The following is a 23,137-nucleotide window of genomic DNA, read 5'->3' on the forward strand; positions in this document are numbered from 1 at the left end:
TTTTGTCTTAGGTTGAAGACACGTTTTGATAAAATGATGACCTACAAAACAGTTAACCATTCACACACCATATCTGCAATAATTCTCCTTTATGTTTACTACTTTATAATACAGTTCAGATATAATTCCACAGTCAGACAAAATAAACTTAAAATATGTAATTATGATTTCCATTTTCAGTAAGAGTAAACTATGCTTTTAATTTGTTTTGGAAGACATACGATGTCAACAAAAGAGTATGTTTTGTGCACAAAGTTATTGTTTGCTCTCAAAGTACAGCTCAAAATTTTCCGTTTTGAATTTGCATTTTTCTCCTCCCATTTGCAGATGCCAAAAGAAACAAAGTAAGGGTCTTAAAACACAACGGCAGAAAATCAACTTAAAATAATAATAAATACCTAAAAAAAAAAGTAATAAAGAAAAAATCCTAAAAAGATACCTGACATATGCTACATCATCCAGGGTAAAAAGGAAAAAAAAAAAAAAAAAAAAAACGAAAGAAAGAAAGAAAGAAAATGAAAGAAAAATAAACACTGTGTGGGATCGAGGAGTGCAGAGGCTGGTTATATTGAGAGGTGTTTAATTATTAATATTAATACATATGTGAAATATTGTGAGTGAACAAAGAACAAAAGAGCAGAGCAGCTATTAAAATTACAATATTTTATAATAAAAATTACTAATTTTGCCAGAAATATGTAAACCAGCATTTATTTTATATCTAAAGAAATATGTAAACCAGCATTTATTTTATATCTACTACTTTAGTTATAAAATAAATGCTGGTTTACATATTTCTGGCAAAAATTGTAATTGTATTACTTTAATTTGATTAAATCTTTCACTGTAACCTTATGAATGTCATTGTTATGTGAAAGACACAAGTGATCACGTGAAAGGAGTTTGATGGAGGCGGGCTCTGGTGACGCAAATTAACATCGACCAATAGACGTTTCTGTTTTGCGCGCTCTGATTGGTCGATCGACAGAGTGAACCGTGAGCGCGTTTACGTCGCAGAAGTGAGTGAACACGAGCGAAGAAGGTGAACTGCGTACGGGGGAAACGTGCTGTTTTTAACCCCCTGATCTGACCTGCCACTTGGATTTTGACCCAGATCAGTGATATGTAGTCACCCCTTCACCGCAGACTCACTTTCAGACCATCTATCGAAGAAGCGCTGTGCGTGGATTGATTTGTTGTTGGAGGCGAAGCCGCGCTGAGACGCTTTGAGGTCGGGTAAAGTGGTCTCACACCCACCCGCATGAGCTCCACACGGACGCGGACTTTGACACTGCTGCCCAGCCCGGTGGATACCGGAGAGCATGAGCCGAGATGAGCCAGAGAGACACACTGGTGCATCTGTTCGCTGGAGGGTAAGAGCTTTACTCATCAAGACTCTTGACACGTACGCTAACACACTTGGGTAAAGTTGGTTTTATAGTCGCACATTCGGACATCCGTATTCAATAGCCTTGTTAATCACACTACATTAGACATTCAGTGGACATTCACAAGTAAATATGCCATTAAAACAATACTTGCCTATTTTGATCGACTGTAAAAAATGTTGTAAGTTGACAATCGTTTGTTGTCAATATCATGTCGCTGCTTAAAATTCGCAAACATTAATTTATTGCACATTTATTGGAAAGTCTGAATTTATCAGTAGTCTGAATGTGCGAATATAAAACCAACTTTACCCAAGTCACAAACACACCGAATAAAACTAAAATAGCTGGAGACTTCTTTTTAATAGTAGTAGTAGTGATACTACTTGTGATAGTTGAGTGTTTAGACATTTATATTTATTATATATATATAAGAATGATTTATATTATTATTGTTGTTAATTTTTATGAAAATGTTGTTAATTTTTTATGAAAATGCTTTAAAAAGAGCCAATAGTAATAATAATAGTAATTTTCTTATTTTAATAATACATTTTCTTACTTTTAATAATAGTAATTTTCTTATTTTTGAGAGTTAAAGGGATAGTTCACCTATAAATGAAAATCTTAAAAATTGAGTAAATGACAGAATTTTTATTTTTGAGTGAATTATCCCCTTGTATTATGTGTTTGATTTGTGCCAAGACTATAATTTTATTAAAAAATAATTACTGTATCCTGTGCTGCTGGTTGCATTACCATCACACCAACCATTTTAGAAAACAAGTGAGTTTTTGTTTGGTTATGAAATGAGAAGCGACAGCAAATCCGCCTAGGACGAAAGATTGAGAGTTCAGATTTTAGATATTCTGAGAGTAGCTTTGTGTTTTTTAGCAAATGAGTCAGTATTTACATTCAGAATCAAGTTAATTAGGTCACACTTTAGATTAGGGTTCAATTCTCAATATTTATTAACTTAACTATGACTTTTCCCTCAGTAAACTCCTAATTTACTGCTTATTAATAGTTAGTAAGTGTTAAGTTTAAGTGTTAAGTTTAGGTATTGGGTAGGATTAAGGGTTGTAGAAAATGTTCATGTGAAATAAAGGGATAGTTCACCCAAAAATTCTGTCATCATTTACTCACCCTCAAGTGGTTCCAAACCTGTATGAATTTCTTTGTTCTGTTGAACACAAATGAAGATATTTTGAAGAAAGTTTGTAACTAGGGTGCTTTGGGGCACCATTGACAGTCCCACATTCTTCAAAATATCTTCCTTTGTTGTTCTAATTTTCTTGATTTTTTGTGAGTACCATGCACTGTAAACCCTAACGCTCAAAATACTTTTTGAGTTGGACAAACTTAAATTAAACAAATTAGTTCATTTAAATGAACTGTTATGAGTATTTAAAACTTTCTTTTACTTTTGAGTTCACAGCACTGACATATTTCAAGTAAACTAAACTGTTTTGCCCATGCTTTGCCCATGGCTCTCGAAAGGAAAAGTAAATACTAAAATCAAGTGTTGTATAATGTTTTTTGTGCAAGATTAATGGTAAGGGAGATTTAGTAGTGATTAATGTTTTGTTATGCTAATTTAGAAGAGTTGGTCATTGTGACAAGTGCACTGTAAAACTGAACAGTGAAATTAGTTTGTTTCACTCAAATAATAATAAAAGTTAATTGTACTTAACAGAAAAAATGTTGCAGCTGATTTCTAATTCCCAGCATGCTTTGCATCAGACTGTATAAATGTTGAAATTAAGTGTTATTTTGTGTGTTTTTGCATAAGATTAACATAGGGAGACATAAGTTAGTGTTTAATGTTGTGTTATGTTGCGATTGACAGGGGGTTCTGTTATGTTAGTTTTGTAGGGTTACCATTCTGGTGAAGAGTAGACCGTGTGGTTAGGTTGAGGATGGGCTGCAAAACTTTTAAGACCACATTTACTGTATGTTGTTTGATTACATACATGCAAGTATATATTGACAGTCTCTTTGATAGTTATAATAGCATGTGTTTTTTGCTAACTAACATTTAACCAAGATCTGAATGTGATGTTTATGTAAATTAACTATATGTACTTGAGTGGGGCGAGGCTGAGAACTGTGGGAGCGAAGGAATGCCAGTGATGTGATTGTTAATGAGAGACACCTGTGCACCACACTGGCCTTGCTCCACTTCCATCGCTCTCGGCCCCGCCCCACTTGTCACAAAAAAATTTAGTTTTACTAACTTAAAAAAAATAAGTTAGTTAACTTAAATGTTTCGAGGAAATAAGTTTCCTCAAATGTTTTGAGTATTCTGAACTTATTGAGTTTTACAGTGTGCTTTACCATGCCTCAGAGAAAAACACTATTTTGTCAAGTAGCTAACAGCATAATCAGATGCAACTTTATTTTTAGTAACAGTAATACATCATTTTCTCCATCATACAATACGTTTTAAAATGAATTGCATGCCATTTATCAACACAAGCCATCCAGCATTTAATATGATATTCTGAAATCGATCTATCTTACTGCAGTGTGTAACAGTGTCTCACAGCAGCCGCCGAGCGAACGCACAGAGTAACGTTATAACATCATTTTCAACACACTCAAATGTATCTAATATGATAAACAGAGCTGCGTTACATCATACTCATGACCGGAAAAGCGGAAGCGGCGCCGGCGACTGCGGCATAATAAAAGTCCCGCTGCTCGTGAGGCGAGTGTTGCGCAATCGCTCCAGCTCCTCGTTCAGCTCCCACAACACTCGCTCCTGCTCTGCTTCATACTACAGTAACGTTAATAATCACATCCATGAACATGATTTCTTCCCGACTCCAATCCCTATTCTTTTGCACCGTCCGTTGAGATGGAGACCACATGTCCCAAGATTCCTCTCTAAAACTTGGCGTCATCAAACTACGCATTTGTTTTGAATAAGCTTCTAGCGGCCAAAATTATTACATATTGTACCTTTAATATGTGCTTTAATAAACAGCCAATATCCAAGTAATATGCATGCTAACAAGAATTGGACCCTAAACTAAATAGTGAGAATTGGACCCTAAACTAAAGTGTTACTGTTAAGTAGGTGCTAGTTAACTTTTTGGGTTTACCAAGTCAAAATCTAATGCATCTGTTTCCAAAAACTGAAAAATTTCATTATTGTGTCACACACAATATTCCAAAAAACACTTGAAGCTCAAATAAGCCTGTCATCGGACCTCTTTTTTTTTTTTTTTTTCTTCAGAAGTCTTGAATATTTTAGCCTGTGTTTGATGCAGTATTTACATTAATAATGTTTACATTCCATATTCTCACACATATATACATATACACATACTGTACACATAGCAAATGAGGTCTGATTGCTCCACACTGCTAAAATCTTCGCATTTCGACAGGAAGAACAAATCTGATGTAACAGAGGAACAGACCGCTGGGCTGATAATGACTCTGAAAATGACATTTACTTTCAACACAACCTTCGCTTTACTCAATAAATCACTGATATATGTGACCAGACACTCAGCTTGATGCTGAAATGCACAGACAATCTACAAGTACAAACATACCTAAATATAAATGGCGCATTGTGGTTTGCAGTATGACTATGCATAATTTAGCACCACCATCCCAAGAGATCTTGAATTCAGCCTCACTGATGTTTATATTACAGTCTATATAGAGAGAGAAACCTCAAGATATTTGTGCTCGCATTTTTTAAGATATTTCCAAAGAAAAATTAAAATAGATTTAATCTGTAACACTTTAATAGCAAGAATGGGTTTTTGTAAGTGACAGTTGTAGTTTTCAGGAACTCATCTGATCCGTAACTGGCATGAGGGAATCATTATTCCTGGCATTGATATTCTCATTTAGTCATTGTAGCATGTGCTATAAATATCTGTCCTCAGATAAACTGGCACGGTGTTTGAAATAGGACTATTGACGGGCACTCTCATTAACTCTCTGTCTACAGTATATGGCACTGTCTAAACTAAAGAACAGGCTTTTTATTGCATCTTTTTGTCACATCTACTCATATTATTAGGAACTGTTTTACAAAAAACATTAACGTTTTTAACATAAATTGCACCTTTGTTTGGTTTATTATCTCTGTCTCATAAACGGTTCCTCAATAACATTTCTGTAGTTGTAATTTTAGATTCGTATCACATGTATCACATCTCTCTCAGATGCCTTTTTCCATCGGAAAATACAGATAGCATGTTGTTCCCAGCTCGTGATGGATGGTTTGGGTTACTGTTTTGGCTGACCCACATCTCCCGGCACGAGTGCAGGTTTTGGAGATGATTAAGGGCAACTCACCTTTCACGTTAGAGTTGAAACTCTATCGCCCTCGTTTCCTCTAAATCTGTTGTGATGTTTGACTGAAGTCATGTGGCTTTCAGATAAGTCATGGCATGACTGACCCACATCGCGCGGTCAAACTTTCAACTGTTATTGGTCGAATTTGGCCATTTCTTCAGCTTGAGTTCTGTTTGATTTTCTGTGTCTCTCTTTTTTCACTCTGTCTTTCGCTCTCTGTTTCTCTCAGATGTGGAGGCACGGTGGGTGCGATCTTGACGTGTCCGTTAGAGGTGGTGAAGACGAGGCTTCAGTCTTCCTCAGTAACGCTCTGCATCTCTGAGGTGCATCTGAGCACAGTTAATGGAGCCAGCGTGGCACGTGTGGCCCCTCCAGGGCCCGTTCACTGCCTCAGGTACGCATGTCAACAAGTTAAACCCTTTTCAGTAGTGCATACAGTATGTACACAATTTCTTCTTTAATTCTTTAAGGGATTAGTTCAATTCAGAATTCAAATTTCCTGATAATTTACTCACCCCCATGTCATCCAAGATGTTTATGTCTTTCTTTTTTCATTTGAAAAGAAATTAAGGTTTTTGAGGAAAATATTCCAGGATTTTTCTCCATATAGTGGTCTTCACTGGGGTTCAACAGGTTGAAGGTCCAAATTGCAGTTTCAAAGGGCTCTACATGATCCCAGATGAGGAATAAGGGTCTTATCTAGCGAAACAGTTGGTCATTTAAAAAAAAAAAAATAAAATTAAATACTTTATAACCACAAATGCTCATCTTGCACTGCTCTGCGATGCATCACACATTACGTAATCACGTTGGAAAGGTCACGTGTGACGTAGGCAGAAGTACCGAGCAAGTGTTTACAAAGCGAACGTGCAAAGACTAAGTCAAACGGCTTTTACAAAAAAAGGTAAAACAACGATGTTGGACGATTTTGAAGTTTTTCGCCTTTTCCAACATGATTACGTAATGTGTGGCGCAACGCAGAGCAGTATAAGATGAGCATTTGTGGTTAAAAAGTATATACATTTTTATTTTTTTAGAAAATGACCGATCGTTTCGCTAGATAAGACCCTTATTCCTCGTCTGGGATCATGTAGAGCCCTTTGAAACTGCAATTTGGAAACTTTGCAATTTTGATTCTGGAATGTTTTCCTCAAAAACCTTAATTTCTTTTTGACTGAAGAATGAAAGACGTGAACATCTTGGATGACATGGGCGTGCGTAAAGTATCAGGAAATTTTAATTCTAAAGTGAACTAATCCTATAAGTACACTAACAAAAAATGAACAAAGGTACTATGAAATTACCATGTTCTTTGGACATAAACCATGGTAGTGATATTCTTTGAATTGCATTGGACTACCATACTGTTTATATATGTATTATTCAGTATATATATTTAATTGCATAAGGACGTAGGTTTGTCCATTACTTACGTGTCCAATCAGAGGCCTGATCATCTTTCAGTACCCACAAACCCAAGCTCTGAGCATCTGTACTGTATATTTGTGAGTTTTAGTAATGATGAGAATATTTACTCCTCTGATTTAACATGTCGGTTTTAGTTCTGGATACAGGCTACACCCTGTACTGGAATAGTGCGAATGTTGCATCTGCGTTGTGAGAGTGTTGAGTCTGCGTTGCATTAGCTCAGAGTTTTGTAAACATTTGCTCTATGGTTTGTGGGCCTCAAACCGTGTGTCTGTCTTCTCTGCCAGAGGAGACGCCCCCTTTCTGTTGTCTCTTTCCAAAAATGTGGTCATATTTCTTCACTGCTCGACTAAATAAAGTCAGAAGACAAGACGAAATAGGGAGTGTTGGTTTGCCATCTAAGAATTTGTTTATTTTAGTTCTGTCATGGTCAGTTCCACGAATGTAACATGTAAGTATATACATTACCAAGGCAGAGCTACTGAGTTTACACACACACAGCGCATATTGCATAAAGTCTATAATCCCCTCTCTTTGCCTCTTTCTTTCTGTTTTCTTTATAATGAAACTGTTCACAGTAGTTTCCACTCCCCCTTACCCAACCAATCGCTGCCCTCACACTAAAACACTTCGTCCTGGAGTTTGGCTCTTGGATGAAGTGTGTGTGTGTGTGTCTGACTCATTGGTTTAGAGAATGGGCCCCTTCACAGAAAGTTACTAAAGAACAAAGACATGTAGAGACTTTGGTCTCTTATCAAAGTAATAATAAAATCAGTATACACTTACTCATGGTTTATGGCTTGTTATGCAACCTGTCCATGTTGGCATCTGTCTTTTGGCTTTTTGTCACCTGAAAAAATTGCATCTAAGTACAATAGACTTTGATTGGATGCTATGCCTTGGAATGAAGCATTTTAGCCACCTTTCGTTTTTAAAAGTTGACAAGTCTGTTTATTTCGCTATCCCAACTATGCCCAATTATGCCCAGTTATATGCATTGTTGCATTGTTGTTGTTTTTTTTATAATATTGTATAATGTTTTTTTTAATATTGTTCCAAAATGTCTTTACAAAGAACACAAATTTCTTCTCATTTAAAATCTCATTACTGTAATACAGTTCATCCTGTCTCAGGGCTTCAGACATCAACCAAATGGGCGCATTCTGTGACCATGTTTTGTAGGCCTATGTGTGTGAGAGGGGGAGTGTCCGGGAGTGTCTAGTCAACTGTGTGGGTCACTCACGAGTCATCGGTGTGTCTCGCTGTCAACACGTCTAACGTCACATCTCAGTCAAAAATGGCGAAACGAACCATTGACTAATTTTTCTCACCAGAGCCAGGCCATCACTGAATAAAAAAATAAAAAAGTGTAGGAAATATTGTTGTCTTGCCTTTTTGGCCACAATGGCTTCTTCTGACTCATCATCTGATTTGCTATAGAACAGGGGTGGGGAACGTTGATTCTGGAGGGCCATTGTCCTGCAGAGTTTAGCTCCAACCCTGACAAAAACACTCACCTGCCTGTTTATTGCCTGGCAAGGCCAGACTGATATATCTCTTCTACAAGATATATCAGTCTGGTCAGTCCGCCCTCCGTCGCGATTCGAGTCAACTCCAAACCGTACCGTGCAATCAGATTAGTTTATTTCAGTGACGCAAACAGCGTCACTCTAGTGCGGCGAAAGTCCCTTCAATATCAACAAAGATTGCACACGGGAGACCCGAGAGTTTGTTCTATTCAGCCGTGAATTCAGTTTTAAATGACCAAAAACACATTAATTATTTACTTTTTGCTGTTGACTCTCTTGTCGCTTTGCTAACGTCATATCCGCCCTTCTCTGATTGGTTTACTCCGCTTCCTGTTTGCTTGGATTTGCTCCTCCCTAGAAATCGAATTGATTCAATGGCCGACCAGACTCATCCGCTGGTACAGTGGTAAGGCTGGATATTCCAGGCAAGTAATTTTAGTAATCCTGAATACCTTGACTCGCAATTCTGAAGTTTTTTCTTGCAATTGCGAGTTTATATCTCGCAATTCTGACTTTATAACTATCCATTCTTAGCCTGACGTGGTCATACTCAATTCTAGTTCGAATATGAGTCTGATACTGCTCCATTGGGCTTTGATTATGGGGTCGTATTTCAACCCATCCAGGAAAGACCTCAATTGGATAGACCTACAACCAATCAGAGCTACAGAGTAAGTGACGTATGTTGAGCGACGCATAGTTGTCAACAGAACTCTTCTTAGCGACCATCGGGGCCAGCTGATAAATCAAACTTTTGCCGAATCCCGTAGGAAGGACGGCAAAGACATCTTTCCCATCGACAAATGCCTTGATCGCGGTCCTCTGTTCCTTTTTTAAAATTAATGCGCTGTCGATATCTTCTATAACGGACGCGATGGCGGAATCTACACATCTCAGTTCTTCAACAGCCATCATTGTTGTAAACTAATTGACCTTTCGCAAAGACCCGCCCCCCTTAGTTACTGCTGCTTTGTCCGACAAGTCGTGGCGCTGTCACGCCACACAGAGTGGAAAATACATCGCGGAGCAAAGAGGAAACTGACAACACATCGACAGACGAGACAGAGCAGGTTACTTATGATATTAAACAAAGTTCCAGCTTTCAAACTGTGTAGTTATTTAAAAAATTCAAACAATAAAAACCGTTTTGTGGCTCTTTAATGGGTTGTGACCATGACCGTGACAGATTGCTGTAGCGCCTCAGCTCAAGAGGCTCGTGAACCGATCATCTCTTCCTACTAGTTAATTTATAGCATCAAATAAACATGAATGAACATGAGAATGAATGTTGTTTCAAACGCGGAAAGACGTCAATATGCACAATTTGTCAAGTTTAACTCCACCGATGTTAATCTTCTAACTCCTGACTGCTTTGTCAGACAAAATGGCGGATGCGGCGTTCTGATTGGTTAGATCGCTTGTCAATCAAACTCCCCAAGCGCTCTTTGATGACGTGGCTGATTATGTTTCTGGTGATAATCTGTCAATCATCGCCCTGACAATGTGATTGGTCCGAACAGTTTCTGTTCGGGCATAATTACTCCTCTACGGATCGAGTCCAGACCGAACTCCCCGACCTCAAAATGTTGTGGGCGGGGCTAAGTTCGGCTGGCATCCAGGCTAATCCATTCTGACATTATTAAAATGTCAGAATTGCAAGGAAAAGGTCAGAATTGCAAGAAAAGAATCGTGAGATATAAAGTCAGAATTGCGAGATATAAACTCGCAATTGTGAGGGAAACAAGTCAGAATAGTGAGATAAAAAGTTGGGGTTATCTTTTATTTATTTTTTTTACATTTTGGCAGAAACAAGCTTCCATACGCAGGGGTGGGGAACGTGACCCTGCAGACCCTGCAGAGTTTAGCTCCAAACCTAATTAGCACACCTGAAGCTAATCAGGGTCTTCAGGATTACTAAAGTTACAGGCAGGTGAGTGTTTTTTTCAGGGTTGGAACTAAACTCTGCAGGAAAATGTTCCTCCAGGATCATTCCCCACCCCTGCACTATAGCAAATCAGATGACGAGTCAGAAGAAGCTGTTGTGGTGAAAAAACATATGCCAAGACAGATACATTAAGAAAACCGCATTGCTACTTTCAACAGCATTTCGCAGGCAGGAATCTAGCATTCAGTCTGACTCTGAAATGAAAGTGAAATTTAACAGTGTATTTCATAGCTAGGGTGGAACCACCAAATTCAAAGGTTAAATTGAATTGTTAAAAAAGAATTGTGTAAAAAAAAAAAAAAAAGTCCAATCCTAGTGGCCCACAGGGGGATGTGCTCTGAGGGAGAGTAAGGAGAGGCAGGAGTTGTTTACTTGTTCTGATGCTCTAATGACCACTAATCTCATGTTTACATTTAATGTATTTGTTTGTACTGACCACATCTATAAATACATTTGTTAAGCTGTGGTTCTTACTGTAATGACAGTAATGCTGCTGATCCATATGAAGCCTATTTATTACAAAAGCATTTGTCAGTAATACAGTTAAAATGGCGGGAAAATGTGAACAATTGCATTGTGGGTCAATTTAAAGTGTTAGTTCATCCAAAATTGAAAATTCTGTCATTAGTTACTCACCGTCAAACCCGTAAGACTTTCAATCATCTTCGGAACACAAATGAAGATGTTTTTATGTTTTATGTTATTATTTTTGCAGTTATCAATTTGTTTGAATTACTTAATTGTACTGAAAATATCCCAATGAATGTCACAATAAACAAAATTTAAAATGACATGTTTTCTGTTGATTTTGTAGTAAAACACGAGACATTTATTCCATCTCAGCCCCCAAACATTTCTCAAGAACCACGTTGCATGTTTTACCAACACCAGACTGTGTTTATAGTGTTCATAAAGCCATTCAGTACAAAAAAAATGTCAAAAATGTTTGTTTGTTTTGTGCTTCTGTTGATGTGTTTCTCTCTCTGTTTGTCTCAGATTAATTCTTGAGAAGGAAGGGCCTCGTTCTTTATTCCGGGGTCTGGGACCCAATCTAATCGGAGTGGCTCCTTCACGGTGAGTGTTTGACCATTCATGCAGTTAAACAGGCTGATCAGAACATGTCAGCGAGTGTATGTGAAACAGTGAGAATGTGTAGTCTTGATCTCTGCGTAATGAAGACAGTCATTCAGACTGCAGAGCGACTGATGCAATCCCTGCTCAACCGGTAAAGCTGCAAGTTTACAGGGCTTGGAATAAACACACAGATACAGCGTTGAGTTTGGGGGTGTTTTTTATAGGTCAGACACACCGTGTTCTTATCAGCAATGCAGGGTGCAAATTACAGGGCTTCTGACCCTCAATTAAAGTGATACTTCACCCAAAAATGAAAATGCTGTCATTTACCTTTTTTGTATGACATTTCTTCTGCAGAACACAAAAGATATTTTGATGAATGACTTCTTTTTACATTGATAAATATCTTCTTTTGTGTTCCACAGAAGAAAGAAAGTCAGTTTTGGGTGAACTGTCTCATTAAGGCCTGAAAAGTATATACTAAATCATTGTAATTTTAAATAACACAGTGCAATTTTCAATTAAAGTATCGTCAACAGAAAGATAAGGTGTTTTCCAGGCCCGGCCCTGCATTTTTCCACCGCTCAAGCATTTTTGAGGGTTTCTGGAACAAAGAAGCTTATAAACTGAAACTGTTACACCTTCGGCCAAGGTGTAACAACCTGCAAACTGCTCTAAGAAGAACAGCACAGCTTAAAGAGCAATTAAATAAATGAGAGGGCATGATAAATGGAGGTTTTAACATATGGCATCTGTTTGAACAGATGTTTTACGTGCATACGTTCAGGATAAAGTGTTTATCCAATGAGGCACGCATGATAAATCGGTGCTAACTGACACTGGGCCTTACTTAAAGTTATGTAAACGTGTTATATGGACAAAAAGGTGAGATCAAACTTGAGATTAGTTGCTGAGCGTATGGAAAGTGTTTCTATGTCCCATGCTTCAGTTAACAGCTTCAGGATACTGCATGTGCAAACATTTGCGATTGCATGTGGGGGTTTGTGAGGAACAGATTGTCTCTGTGAGCTGCCTACGTAGGCATCATAGTCCTCAATGGGTGTTTTGAAAGGTGGGGATAGGCTGCATTAAACAACTTGCCAGCATTGCATATATCATTGAGAAAAATCATGTTTGGAACATGTTTTCTAGCTGGTCTAAGCTGGGATTTAACTGGTCATTGATTGGTCAACCAGGCAGCTTGTTCCAAAACCCATCTTAAACTATTATGAGGTTGGTTTGTTGGAGATAATGACCGACTTGGACCAGCTATTTGACCAGCTTCCTTACTGAAAAGAACATCTTAAACCACCCTAAATGTAAATGGTTTGCTCGTCTTAGTTGGTTTAGAATGTCTCCGGTAATACTTTTTATAATGGGGAACACATATTCACAGCTAGCTATGACTTTTCCCTCAATAAAATCCTACTTTACTGCTTATTAGTAGTTAGTAAGGTAGTTGTTAGGTTTAGGTATTGGGTAGGATTAAGAATGTAGAATAAGGCATTAATATCTGCTTAAAGGGTTAGTTCACCCAAAAATGAAAATTCTGTCATTTATTACTCACCCTCATGCCGTTCCACACCCGTAAGACCTTCGTTAATCTTCAGAACACAAATTAAGTTTTTGTTGAAATCCAATGGCTCCGTGAGGCCTCCATAGGGAGCAATGACACTTCCTCTCTCAAGATCCATAAAGGTACTAAAAACATATTTAAATCAGTTCATGTACGTTCAGTGGTTCAATATTAATATTATAAAGCGACGAGAATATTTTTGGAGTGCCAAAAAAACTAAATAACGACTTATTTAGTGATGGCTGATTTCAAAACAATGCTTCAGGAAGCATCGGATCATAAATGAATCAGTGTGTCGAATCTGCTGATCGGAGCGCCAAAGTCACATGATTTCAGCCATTTGGCAGTTTGACACACGATCTGAATCATGATTCGACACACTGATTCATTTATGATCCGATGCTTCATGAATCAGTGTTTTGAAATCGGCCATCACTAAATAAGTCGTTATTTTGTTTTTTTTGGTGCACAAAAAATATTCTCGTCGCTTTATAATATTAATATTGAACCACTGAATGAACATGAACTGATTTAGATGTGTTTTTAGTACCTTTATGGATCTTGAGAGAGGAAGTGTCATTGCTCCCTATGGAGGCCTCACTGAGCCATCGGATTTCAACTAAAATATCTTAATTTGTGTTCCAAAGATGAACGAAGGTCTTACGGGTGTGGAACGGCATGAGGGTAAGTAATAAATGACAGAATTTTCATTTTGGGGTGAACTAACCCTTTAATAAGTACTAATAAACAGTCAAGTAACAGTAGTAATATGCATGCTAATAAGCAACTAGTTAAAAGACCCTAAAATAAAACGTTATTAAGTCTCCCAGACTGTCCAAGATTATATTAATCAGATTAGTCAGATAATATCTGTATTTTATTGAAAAACCTGTTATTGCACATACTTTCCACTGTTTTTGTTCAAACAATGTGCAAATTCAAGGCTATAAATGCATGAATGTAAGCTATGCTATACTTTGTGTAAAAAATGCTGCATTATAAGATTTGGCCACATTGCATTTATCTTTTTGAAAAATTAAGCTTCGCTTTGGCAGTTGTGTTTGGAACAATGGTAGATGGTTTCTAGCTGGTCTAAGCTGGAATTTAGCTGGTCATTGATTGTTCAACCAACCAGCTTGTTCCAAAACTATTGTAAGGTTGATTTGTTGGAGATAATGATTGACTTGGACCAACTAATGACTGGCTTCCTTGCTAAAAATAACATCTTAAACCAACCTAAATGGTAGCTGATTTAGTTAGTCTCCCGGCCTGGCCAAGATGATGTTAATCAGATAATATCTGTATTTTATTGGAAAAACCTGTTGTTGAACATACTGTCCAATGTTTTCTTCAAACAATGTGCAAATTCAGGGCTATGAAAAATAACTATAAATGCATGAATTTAAACTATGCATTATAAAATTTGGCCGCAATGCATTTGTTCTTTGAAAAATCAAGCTTAGCTTTGATAGTTGTTTATAACAAGATAGATGTTTTTAGCTATTGTAAGCTGGAAATAAGCGGGTCACCAAACAGCTATTTCCATCCAGTATGAGGTTGGTTTGTTGCTGGTTTGGACCAGCTAATGACTTGATATGATTTATTAGACAAAAAAGTAGTGAAATACACTTATTTGATGTAAAGCACAAACTTTACTCCTGAGTGACACACAGGTTACATTGGCCTTGCATACTGTAATAAATACAAAGCTACAATAAGTTTCTACATTTGCAAAATGTGCACAAAAAAAACAATCAAACATCCACACAATACACTAGTACAAATGCATCACTAAAACAACCTATCTAATAACCAACTTTTGGCTTTAAAACTAAAACAAACCATATTTAAAAATACAATGTAATATCCATAAGACTTTGCCTAGTATGTTTCTCACCAGTTTCCCAAAAAATAATTCAAAAAGGCCAGAATGGTTTGCTTGTCTTAGCTGGTTTAGTTAGTCTCCCAGCCTGGCCAGTTAGTGTTCAGCTGGTTTATCTGGTTGGCAGTCCAATCTCCCACACTAACCAAAGTGACCAAACCACAAAGCCAGAGCAGTCTGTTTTTGTGCAGTATGTTAGGTTGTGTGTTACTCATGTGCATCCTGCTGTGTTTTCAGGGCCATCTACTTCGCAGCCTATTCCAGTGCAAAGGAGAGACTGAACCATGTGTTTGAGCCAGACTCCACACAGGTGCACATGACGTCTGCTGGGATCGCAGGTAACTTCCATTACATTTGACCATGTGATTCAACTACGTTCCTGATGGGCTCAGATAGGGACTGGTTAACACGTTAACTCCTTTGATGCTTGATTGCATGTGTAGATGCGTCTAGCAGATTTGAATTGCAACTTTTCCCTTTTGTTTCATGATTTATCTCTGAGTAACGGGCCAGTAAATGTCACAGATCTGGCATGTGGCCAGAAGAGGGCATGTGTGTGCTGGTGTCTTCTAACCTGTCACTTGGACTTTTGCCAAGGAGGATTTAGATTCACACTCTCAGAGTACATATGCTAGAGTTTTCTTACACCTTTAAGCTGTTTTTTCATTGTTTAAGACATGTGATTGACAGGAAGTCCTTCAAAAGAGAATCACATGGGGAGATCTGTCGATTATTTCTACTATCAATTGATTAATCAGATGATTTCTGTATTTTATGGGAAAACATGCACATACTGTATGATGTTTACCTGTAAACAATGTGCAAATTCTATGAAAACAAATATAAGCTGTGCTAACATTGTGCAAAAGATGTTTAAGTTGAGCAAATATTTGTCCAGTTTTAAAACAGCAGAACACTTTAAATCAAGTTCTGAAAGTCTCACATGATCCTTCAGAAATCATTTTAATATGCTGATTGCTGCTTTTTATTATTATTATCAATGTTGAAAACAGTTCTGCTGCTTAATTTTCTTGCGGAAACTGTGATGAATTTCTTTCAGAATTCTTTGACGTTCAAAACAGCAGCATTTATTTGAAATAAAAATATTTTGTAAGTAAATGTCTTTACTGTCACCTTTATCATCACATCCTTGTTCAATAAAAATATTAAATTCTTTCAAGAAAAAGAACAAATATTACTGACCCCAAACTTTTGAATGGAAGTTTATGTTGTAAAATGTATGAAAGTATACGAAAGTGGCTAATTGTGCAGTGTGTGAAGGTTAGGATTCATTTTCAGCTTAGTAAAATTGCACCTTAATCTTTCCAGGGTTCACGGCAATAACGGCAACCAACCCAATTTGGTTGATTAAGACACGTCTACAACTGGATGCCAGGTAAATACCAACAGATATGTGGCATACTGTTTGATTAATATCCTTAGTGACTGATTCCTTAGCCAGAGATTATGGTTTTAACTTGAACTAGTGCTTATTTTTCCTGATCCCAGATTAAGTTTTGTTTTCCACTCACTAAAGTACGTGTTGTTCTGCACAGGAACCGCGGGGAGCGTCGTATGAACGCGTTTGAGTGTGTGCGGCGGGTGTATCAGACGGACGGTCTACGTGGGTTTTACCGCGGCATGTCTGCATCCTACGCGGGCATCTCAGAGACTGTGATCCACTTTGTGATCTATGAAAGTATCAAACGCCGTCTTTTAGAGGCCAAAGCAGCAACGCACATGGATGAGCATGAGGACACAGCCAAGGACGCGTCTGACTTTGTGGGCATGATGCTGGCAGCCGCAACCTCCAAGACCTGCGCCACATCGATAGCCTATCCACACGGTGAGCATGTCAAGATGCATGTGTATTTTCCCATCAGAGCACTTTTTCATCTTAAAGGGTTAGTCCACCCAAAAATGAAAATTCTGCAGTGCTTCCCACACATAGAATTTACTTGGGCGGGCCGCCCACGTATAATAACGGCCGCCCAAGTATATTTGGAGACACATTGTTGCTTTTATTATTTTTATCCTCTTATACTTTTATATCCGCCCAAGAAAATGAAACCATCCGTGATCGATAAACTAGTTGTTTCGTACCTGCTTGTTATGTGAGCATCAGAACTGTTTACTCCCGCTGACATTCCCACAGGCGCTGCATTTTGTAAAAGACACAAGGGGGCGCTGTTGCGCGTTCTACAAGCTCGCGCAACAGCGTTTCAGTCTGCTTCAAAGTGATTCTCAATCAATGAAAAGCGTAGATTTATGCCAAGCGATTGCTAATGAACTCAAGTTGATGAATTATTACAATGTCTACTTTATGGCCATTATATAAAATGTTTTAGATGATTGTAAGAATCTGAAGGAGCCTGCAATAGTACAGACATTTCAAAATAAGAGTCCCGGTGTATTTCGAGCTTGTTTAAAAGTCACATGCTAAGTTTTTTCTTTTTCTTTTGGGCATTATTGGTATTTTGGTTACACAATAAACTGTATTTAATTTGATTTCCATTTAATTCATAGTAAATTATTGTAGTCTCCCCCACAGGAAGAAAAGACTAAGAACATTATTTGACACATATATTATTCATTTTATAAATTTTACTAGTAAAATCTGTGTCCCATTCACTGAGAGAGACACTATATGACAGCAAGGAGAACATAGGAAAGGGAGAACCATTTAAATGCTGTAATTTTACATAATTTACAATGCATAATAATGCATAATATTAGTATGTAATTAAATGTAATATGCTATGTAATTAAAATTAATTTCAATAAATAAAAATACTGTTAAAAATCACACATTATTTGTTTGTCACGTGTAGTCACCATTTTTGTGCCGTGGGTAATAGGAGGATTTTTCGCCAGTATATTTCAAACCTGTGGGATGCACTGTTCTGTCATTAATTACTCACCCTTGTGTCGTTCCAAACCTGTAAGACTTTCCTTGTGTTTCCTTTGGAACACAAATGAAGATTTTTTAATGAAATCTGAGAGATTTTTTCTCCCTCTATTGACAATCTACGCAACTGACACTTTGACACTTCAAGAAGTTCATAAAGAGATCGTAAAACTAATCCATATGAATTGAGAAGTTTAGTCCAAGTTTTCAGAAGAGTTTCGATTGTTTTATGATGAACAGATTGAATTTAGGTTCGAGAACAAACCTCTTCCAGAAGCTCAAACGTGCTGCGTAACACACCAGCATGAACACAAGAAAAAAGAACATGGTATTTTTAATTTTAATCAATGATATATGCATTCTTTATAACAACTTGTATACAACATTATTAATTTTTTCAAGCAAACATATCTATTTGTATAAATTAAATATATATTAATCCTTATTAAAGCTATTAAAGTTATTCAGTCAAGAACATTGAGTGATTTCCTCTTTTCGGTTGTTGTTTGATTAACAATAATGATGGACAGCAACAGGTTTATTAGGCTGCTGTCACTTGAAGGCCGAATGCACAGATCCAATACACTGATACACATCCGATTTTCTCCCAACTGTTTGTTCACTACCGACTGTGTTTATGTAAAAACTCACCAAAACAGACATTTTGACATAATTTTCTGTGTACGTGTCCTAGGGCTGCCCTTGACTAAATATTTTTCTATTTTTCATTTTCATTTATTAGTCAACTAATCGCACGTTATATTAATAAACCATATAAATCATAATAATGAGCCTTTAATTATATAGGTATATGTATGTGAGTCTTATCAGTGCTCAAGCACAAAAAACAGAAGGAGACTGTATGAACATTTTAATAATTTATTGATAAACTACTGTTTTCTGTGTTTTCGGCTGCAGAGATTAATTCGACGATGCTGACTCGTCATCTCCCCAGTAGTGGACGCGCATATATGCACGTTTCATATGGATAATCTTAGAATATTTGTTTTAGATTTGAATCTGTTCATTTAAAAGTAGACATTTCAAACTTTCCATAGATATATTTTGTTTTGGTTCATTTTTGTGACACGCTCAAGTGCACTTGAGACCGAGACGGCAGAAAGCACATCCTGTTTGTTTTCTTTATTTTATAAAAGAACAACGCTTTGTTGTTATTGTGAGTTTATTCATTGACGAAAATGTCAATAGATTTTCATCATCATTTTTGTAATTCATAACTGTTTTTTATTTAGTTATCGTCTTGTTTTCGTCAGTGAAAAAATGAACACTGCTTTTCACATGGTTTGAAACCAATTCTGAGTGTTTTTGTTTTTCTCTGTTCGGTTCTGCAGAGGTCATCCGTACACGGCTCAGGGAAGAAGGTAACAAGTACCGCGCGTTCTTCCAGAGTCTCAACCTAGTGATCAGAGAGGAAAGCTATCGAGCTCTTTACCGAGGACTCACCACGCACCTGGTCAGACAGATCCCCAACACGGCCATCATGATGTGCACCTACGAGTTCGTCGTCTACCTGCTCGATGGCTGACCTTTGACCGAGGTGCCTCAGTACTCATGGACAAAAAGTTATGTGGTTTTATTCACCTTGTCAAATGGTGTGTGTTCTGGGAGGAAGGTGTTAGAAGAAACAGGGTAATGACTAAAAAGTTGGTGTCTAGAAAGAAGCTTTTCCTTCCCTTTCGCTCTTTTAATGTTGTTTAAAATGATGCTGCTTCTAAAAAGCCTTGACATACCTGACTAAAGATTACAAGTCGAATGGAGTGTGTTACATTAACCATCAGCACCAGTTCACCTTTAACCCCTCAGAGTTTGGCTTTCCATCTCAAACAGCACTTCACGTCAAATTGATCTTGAATGTGGTTTCAGCGGTTTAGTTCTGTCGGAGAAGCTGTTGTGTTGGCAGGTCATTGAGGGTTTTGTCTGCCCCATTTCTGGACTATGATGGCGATTTTCTCAAGCTCTGAGCTGGGAAGGCATTGGAGGGCACCCAAACAGAGGCTCACTTCCTGTCTGGAAACGGCCAATCGGGTTGCTCTTACACCATGCAGTGCAAAAACAGGAAGATCCTGCATAGATTCACATACCTGACACTGTGCGCACACATGTAAAAAAAAAAAAAAAAAAAAAAAAAAAAAAAAAAAAAAAGTGTCAAAGAGAGTGTTTTGTCGTTTTGACACTGTACAGGTGTGTGTGCTAGTCTCAAAAGTGTCATATTTGTGTGTTTATACATGTTGTCGTGTGTTTGCTGCCCATATTTGACCTTAACACATGAATGTAAAAATCAATGCAGCCAAAGTAGGTTGTTGGCACAAAACAATATTTAATAAATATATGTTCTGTTCTCAGCAGAAAAATTACTAATGAAAGAAGGAATAATAATTTAAATTTGTAAAAAGAATTAAGTATTATGCAAAAAAAAAAAAAAAAGCCACTGCACTGTAACACAAAATAAGCTTATTTTTCTTGGTGAACATGTTGTGCCCCCCACACCAAACACACACAGAGAGCACAAAAAAATCAGAGAGTGTGTGGCTGCTCTGCTGAATGCCGTAAAAAAATTCCTCATGCCGCAAAAAAAAAAAAAAAAAAAAAAGTTTCATTTTTGTCTTGTTTTGCAGTCAAAATACCTAGGCATCCATTGAACAAGATCCATTTACTCGAAAAACCATTTCATAATTTCATTATTATTATTGTGTTAAAATTTAATAATAATAACCTCAAGAAAAAGCTAAATCTTAATTCCTGTTAGATTTATACTTAACAAAAAAGAAATTTGCCAATGAGTTGAGACAAATAAACTTAATTCAGTGTATATTTACAGAAAATGTCTTTTGTTTCTTAATTTCAAGTGAATTGATTTTGTTTTAAGGATGTTTTAGATCCTTTTTTCAAGGAAAACAAGACAAAAATACTGTTAAAGAAAATGTTTTTTTGCAGTGTGGACAAAGAAAAACATATTAAAATAAAAATATAGACAAGCTGTCAAAACGCATGTTTTCTCTTTATGACGCAGTTTTGTATCTGGTTCTCTCACTCTTTCATGCCTTTATGATTTGATATGACCCCCCAGCCCTAGTGTTTTGTTGTTGTTTACAGTCAATATGGTGTGAAAGGTGAAATAACCTGCTCTGTTGTCACTGTTCATTATGACATTAATATTCAGCAGTTGATCTTATGGAAAAATAAATGCATATGAGAAAACAATGAAAGACTTGTTTATTTTGGGTTGGATGGAGTTGCTGGATGTTTCTCGCTGAAGTAAATGTATAATGTCAAGAGTTGGAAATTTCTGAATTGTGATCTTTCTGATTAAACATTCACATTCACTTTAATTTTACTTTCACACATGCACCCAGAGATTTTGTGTGCACATGAAACCAGGAAATATGCGTGGATTCCAGTAAAGCAAAAATTCCTTTTAACTTGTTACACGAGTGATTCAGCATTTACAGGTCCATACTGCTGTAGTTTGGTCAAATCTACACAAAGGAAAGTTGTTTAGTTGTCAAAGCAGGTAAGAAATTTACTGAATAAGAAGCTAATGTTTTATTACTATTATTATTATTTGCCTGTGTTGAAAAAAAGTACTAAATAATGCTTATGTAAACTGTAGTAAACACGTGTTTCTCAGTTCCTTTTGGTAACAAGTTAGACTTAGGGTTATGTTTTTATATAAATAAATTCACAAAAAGTAAAGTATTTTTGTACACTGAAAATGTTAGTTTTCATGCAGAAATTGTTAGTAAATTTCAGATAATTACAAAGAATGGGTAATACTTTGAATTTAAGTCACTATGAAATCAAAATTAACCATATTGTAAAGAGGAATATTGCTGTGTTTATTCTCCCTGTACGCAATTATTTTTAAATATATGTGCCCTCACAATCTTTAATTAAAATAATACATAATTCCCCACTCTTTGAAAAGTAATCTAATTTCTGATGACATTTACTGGCGCGAAACAGATGTCACTTTCCCGCCAGAACACGCTCCCTCAGCTGGACTGAGTGGCGAAAAAGACCCTGTATGATTGGATTTAATAGGAGAAACTGCGAAAACGCGATCAAGATTACACTAAAGGTTGAGCTGGAAAGTGTTCCTTATGATGTCAAAAAAACCTAATCCATGGATATTGGCATGCAGCCAGGAATCGTTTTTCTTTATATGTGCCTGATTTCGAAGTCCCTGAGTCGCACGGAACTTTGAAATCGGTCGTGAAGCAACCGTTCACCATAGTAAACTGAACGATTTTAATGAATGTAACGTGAAAGCATGTATGAATGTATCCACACAAAGCAAATGACCCTTAATACATCTAAAATAAAAACATAGTAGATTTTCTTTTGCCTTCCGGTTATTTCCACAGTGATCTGTATGAATGAACTGATCGTTTTAAAATGTTCCCGGTCTACTGACATTTGTTAAGGAATCTGCTTTAAACATACAATGCTCATTATAACTTTTGTTAACTCTATTTACTTCACCAGTTATTCTGCAATCCCATAGAAATATACAGAGCTACCGCAAAAACAGAAGTTCAAAGACAATATTATAAAGATGGCAGCGCACTTGTTTCTCTGGCGAAAAGGTCTTTAGAGCTAATCAACATAAAAATGTATTTAATAAATTTATATATATATATATTCTGACATAATTATTAATAACTGCCATTTTACAGAAATAGTGTTTACAGAATAACGTTAAAGTGTTAAAATATTGGTAATTCTAACTTCGCGCTCATCATATCCGGTCGGCCAGTCGCATACGGTCTAACCACAGAAGTTCAAATCAGCAGCGTAGCCAGAAAAGTGACTCTGGGTGTGCATCAGAAAAACTGGGTGTGCCATATTTATTGTCCGATTAATGTGCAACCGGACAAAATATTGTAATTGAAATTGTTGTAGGGGGGTCTGGGAGCATCCTCCCCCATTTTCGGGATTTTAACGACGCATTCTGGTGCACTCTGACAAGAAAATAATTGGAAAAACAACATTTGCTTTAAATAAAAACAAAACAAACAAAAAAAATGATTGACGGCTGGGCATTGACACAAATTTCACCATTG

General features: G+C 36.9%; 1 protein-coding gene across 2 annotated transcripts; it reads left to right on the forward strand.

The window, feature by feature from the left end:
• The first annotated feature begins 1,002 nt into the window (after positions 1 to 1,002).
• slc25a36b (solute carrier family 25 member 36b) lies at positions 1,003 to 21,275 on the forward strand. Of its 2 annotated transcripts, XM_048160077.1 has the most exons (7): positions 1,003 to 1,373; positions 5,941 to 6,105; positions 11,610 to 11,687; positions 15,383 to 15,483; positions 16,475 to 16,541; positions 16,702 to 16,991; positions 19,406 to 21,275. In XM_048160077.1, exons 1-7 carry the CDS (start codon positions 1,333 to 1,335, stop codon positions 19,597 to 19,599), a joined length of 936 nt encoding a protein of 311 aa, XP_048016034.1. In that variant the 5' UTR covers positions 1,003 to 1,332; the 3' UTR covers positions 19,600 to 21,275. The 2 variants fall into 2 exon arrangements, with proteins under 2 accessions (XP_048016034.1, XP_048016035.1); XM_048160078.1 differs by lacking the exon at positions 5,941 to 6,105.
• The last annotated feature ends 1,862 nt before the right edge of the window (positions 21,276 to 23,137 follow it).

The sequence above is a fragment of the Megalobrama amblycephala genome, linkage group LG16 (genome assembly GCF_018812025.1).
Source record: "Megalobrama amblycephala isolate DHTTF-2021 linkage group LG16, ASM1881202v1, whole genome shotgun sequence".
Classification (NCBI taxonomy): domain Eukaryota; kingdom Metazoa; phylum Chordata; class Actinopteri; order Cypriniformes; family Xenocyprididae; genus Megalobrama; species Megalobrama amblycephala.